Raw genomic sequence first — 3,797 nt, forward strand, 5'->3', positions numbered from 1 at the left:
GAATGCCTCCAGCACCTTGTTGAATCTATGCCACGAAGAATTGAGGCAGTTCTGAAGGCAAAAGGGGGTCCAACCCATTACTAGCGTGGTGTACCTAATAAAGTGGCCGGTGAGTGTATCTATATACACATATATATACACACACACACACACACACAGTATATATAAAATTTTGATTATTCAAGACAAATGCCAAGTTTTAATTATAATGTGCAGACAGCATTTACTAATTAAAAAAAATGTCTATTTGAGTAAATTGACTGAATTAATGCGTGAAAATGTCCTSAATCTGTTAAATACAATTAAACAGACAAATCACAGAAAGACAACAAAACATTGGTAAAATGTTTATTCTACTTTGGCTTTAACGAAAGTATTTTTACATGTAAACATGTTTAAAAACAATATTTACATTTTAACAACACTTGAACAGATTACCATGTACAAAAACAGTGTAGTCCTCTGATTCTGGTTTTATACCACATCAGTTACGCAATGGATGACACAAAACATTTCAAAAGAACACATTGTCAATTTACACAATTATACCTGCAGAAACATTTAGTACCATCAGTAGTTTTTTTTCCTTCTTTGTATTAGTGAAATACTGTTTTATCACTTTGCATCGTCAGTTTGTTCATTGAATAAACAAATAGTTAAACTAACAAGTGTTATTGAATAAAACTTTGTAGACAAAAATGGGATAAAGACTATACATTTGGACAGAAATTTAAGATATAACATTTTATAATGCTTTACAGTGATGTCCATTTGCTAAAAGTAACCTAACAATGAGAACAGTTGGAGATACACAGCCTGTGCTGTAAAATGTAACGTTCACCAAAGAAAGGCACAATAAAATATTCTTCTTTTTACAGATAATTGCTAAGTGACAAAATTATACACATATAGAAAGTGAGTACACTAAAGTGACAATCAAAAGGCTACAGATTATTATTTTTTTAGCCTTGCTTTTTCACCTTTCTGTTTAGTTTGCACCTTTCTTGTTCAAGACTTACAGTAAAAAGGCTGCCAGAGCAACAGCTGGTAGATCTGGGTTATATATAGGTTTTAGTAAAAAAACAAAATAAAATTCCTTCCAACAGATAAGTTGAAAACAACTGAGCCGATATCAAAACAAAACTGGGTAACGAGAACCTTGGATGCACAATTCAAATACGCCTCGATGCAACGAAGAGAAGTTCCTGTAGGTTGGAAGTGACCACAAAATAAAATAAAAATACATATTCTTCTTCGAGGGTGCATCAGGCTGCTAGAGCTCACTGGACCTTACCAGAGGGAAGCGGATGCTTAATATGAGTGGACTGAGTGTTAGCAGCAGCCCGACTTGCTCTCAGCAGCTACAGTCTCCTGGTCCAGTTTGATCCGGTCTCCGTTGCTCTCCTCGTACGGCAAACCTTTGTCGTTGGCCAAGATATTTTCCACCAGGAAACGGGCCGCCTCGTCCACGTTGATGTTGTCCTGAAGAAACAACCAAACATTTCTATCAGACAAGTGATAAGATGCTCATAAATAGAGGAAAAAATACGCATTAAGTAAAGAGCTATCTACAGCAAATAAGATACTGTTTTTATGCATTTTAGAGCGGTGGTTCCCAAACTTTTTGTCTTCTGACCCACAAAATATTCATGGCAAAAACTTGTGACCCCAAATATTACTGGTCTGAGTACATGAACTTCGTTAATAACCCTAAAAACACAGGCTTTTTGACAATCTAAACAGCTTATACACAAATAAATACTTATTTTTACTTATTTTGTGTTTTTGTAATAATTACAGGGAAAATATTACATCAGCAATTATTTTATTACCCTTTAAACTGATTTCTGGAGATTATCCAAGGTGCTTCATGACCCATAATTGGGTCCCAAGCCCAACTTTGGGAACCAAAGTGCACTGGTTCCCAAACTTTTCAGCTTTTGACCCACAAAATAACAGTAGCAGAGACCTGTGCCCACAACTATTTTTGGATGATAAACATTTGTATCAGGTCAACAAAACACGGGCATAGTAACAATATTTATTATACTACATTTATCCATTTTAAATATACTAACCTCACTCAATTGTAACAACTAAGGCAAAAATGTAATTAATTCAGAAAATCTTTTCAGGACTCCACATTGATGWTTCGGGACCCCACTTTGGGTCCCGACCCCAACTTTGGGAAACACTGTTTTAGAGAACCCCACCTTAAAAGATGGAAGATGTTTTTGTAATTGTTTTATAATGAATTGTAAAGAGCACTGCACTGCTTCGTTTCTAATGGTTTTCTTTGTTGTTTAAGAACAAGTCAATGATTGATTGTTTTCTTTGTTATTCAAGAAAATGTGAGTTAATCATTCTTGCTCTTGATTACATCGTCACAAAGTATTATTAGGACACACAATGGAAACAAAAACAGACGTTTCCCAATGTCCAAATCATGATTCTCTGCCTCGTGCTCCATGAATTTTTACAAAAAGTCATCAAGACCGCAGCCGTCTGTCTTTTTTTTTTTTTTTAATGGCCACAGGAACACAATGTGCTTTGTAATCATGACGACTCGCATCATAACCAGCAGTCACACGAACACTTTACTGCAGTCATCTCACACACACTCACACACTTCACATGACATAGCTCTAGGACTCAACTTTTCCAAAGACCTATAATAATGTGCACTCATTTCAGACAAATCAAAGCATTCCTTGACACGGGAGTGAGTTTAAAACGTATAACCACATCTGTGCGGGGGCTTTGAAACTTATCTACTGAGCTTTTCTTACAAAAAGACTTTAAACCTGTAATGATGTAATGAGAAAAAGTGGAGATAAAAAGTATGAATGAGAACACTTCATGTTTCATTACAACTCTATATCAAATAAATATGATAGAAAATGTGGAAATAAAAACCCAGAATGCAATGATTTGTAAATCTCATAACTCCATATTTCATTCACAATGAAACATAGTAAACTTAGCAATGCTTAAAAAAATTAATTTTACAATTTTTAAGAAAATAATGGGAAGTTGGAAGCACCACCTCTAAAACAGGAAAGTATGGAGGCGACAACAGGCTGTAAAAGCAGTTTCAATAAAAAACAGCTGTAGGGTTTTCTTGAAACTAATTAGGTTAATCAGCAATAGGCCAGTAAGAGACATGGATACAAAAAGAGCAGTTTATGTCTTGCACCTATTAGATATTTCAGCTGAATTTAAGTATTAATGCCAACTCCATTGACCAGATAGATTTCAGACATTTTGGATTACTTCTCTTGTAAATTCCTTCTTTATTCTGCACATCACAGGGAATCCCAACAATAAGGTTCAAWGATGCTTTCATTTAGACGAGACTTAATTTCTCATTGGTTAAAAATTAATCAGGTGCCTTGTGGGAAACTCCCAGCTACAAGTTGTTTACCTTTAAGAAAAAGATTTTTGTCTGACTGGTTTGAGTGCTGYGTAGTTTGCTGCGTTCTGCACTGTTCTTCCAAACAACATCTGGGTCTCATCTAAAGGGATCGCCGGCTTGTTGGTTATGTAACCGATGAAGCCTCTTCAGCCTGGATTACTCAGTTTTACTGAGCAGCCAGATGTAAAAACTCTGTTTCTGGTTAGAAATGTTAAAAAATTATGCAATTTTCGTCAGGCATCTACGTCGGGTAGACACGACGTGTCACTTCTCCTAGACCATTAACCAGACTTGGTTTATGGTCTAGGACAGTGGTTACCAAACTTTTTGTCTTCTGACCCACAAAATATCCATGGCAAAAACTTGTGACCCCAAATATGAC

At 35.7% G+C, this 3,797-nt stretch overlaps 1 protein-coding gene across 2 annotated transcripts in view; it reads right to left on the reverse strand.

Annotated features, from left to right (window-relative positions):
* Positions 1-334: 334 nt before the first annotated feature.
* The window catches only part of rab32a (RAB32a, member RAS oncogene family), a 23,379-nt gene continuing 19,916 nt past the window's right edge, over positions 335-3,797 (reverse strand). The window contains exons 3-4 of one of the 2 annotated variants that reach the window (XM_014011584.1): positions 1,295-1,482; positions 335-1,205 (exon numbers count right to left, since the gene is read on the reverse strand). In XM_014011584.1, coding sequence (XP_013867038.1) covers positions 1,333-1,482 — 150 coding nt within the window. In that variant the 3' untranslated portion in view covers positions 335-1,205; positions 1,295-1,332. Of the gene's footprint in view, positions 1,483-3,797 lie in introns of both variants that reach the window. The other variant, XM_014011583.1, reaches the window with a different exon arrangement.

The sequence above is a fragment of the Austrofundulus limnaeus genome, unplaced genomic scaffold (genome assembly GCF_001266775.1).
Source record: "Austrofundulus limnaeus strain Quisiro unplaced genomic scaffold, Austrofundulus_limnaeus-1.0 Scaffold82, whole genome shotgun sequence".
Taxonomy (NCBI): domain Eukaryota; kingdom Metazoa; phylum Chordata; class Actinopteri; order Cyprinodontiformes; family Rivulidae; genus Austrofundulus; species Austrofundulus limnaeus.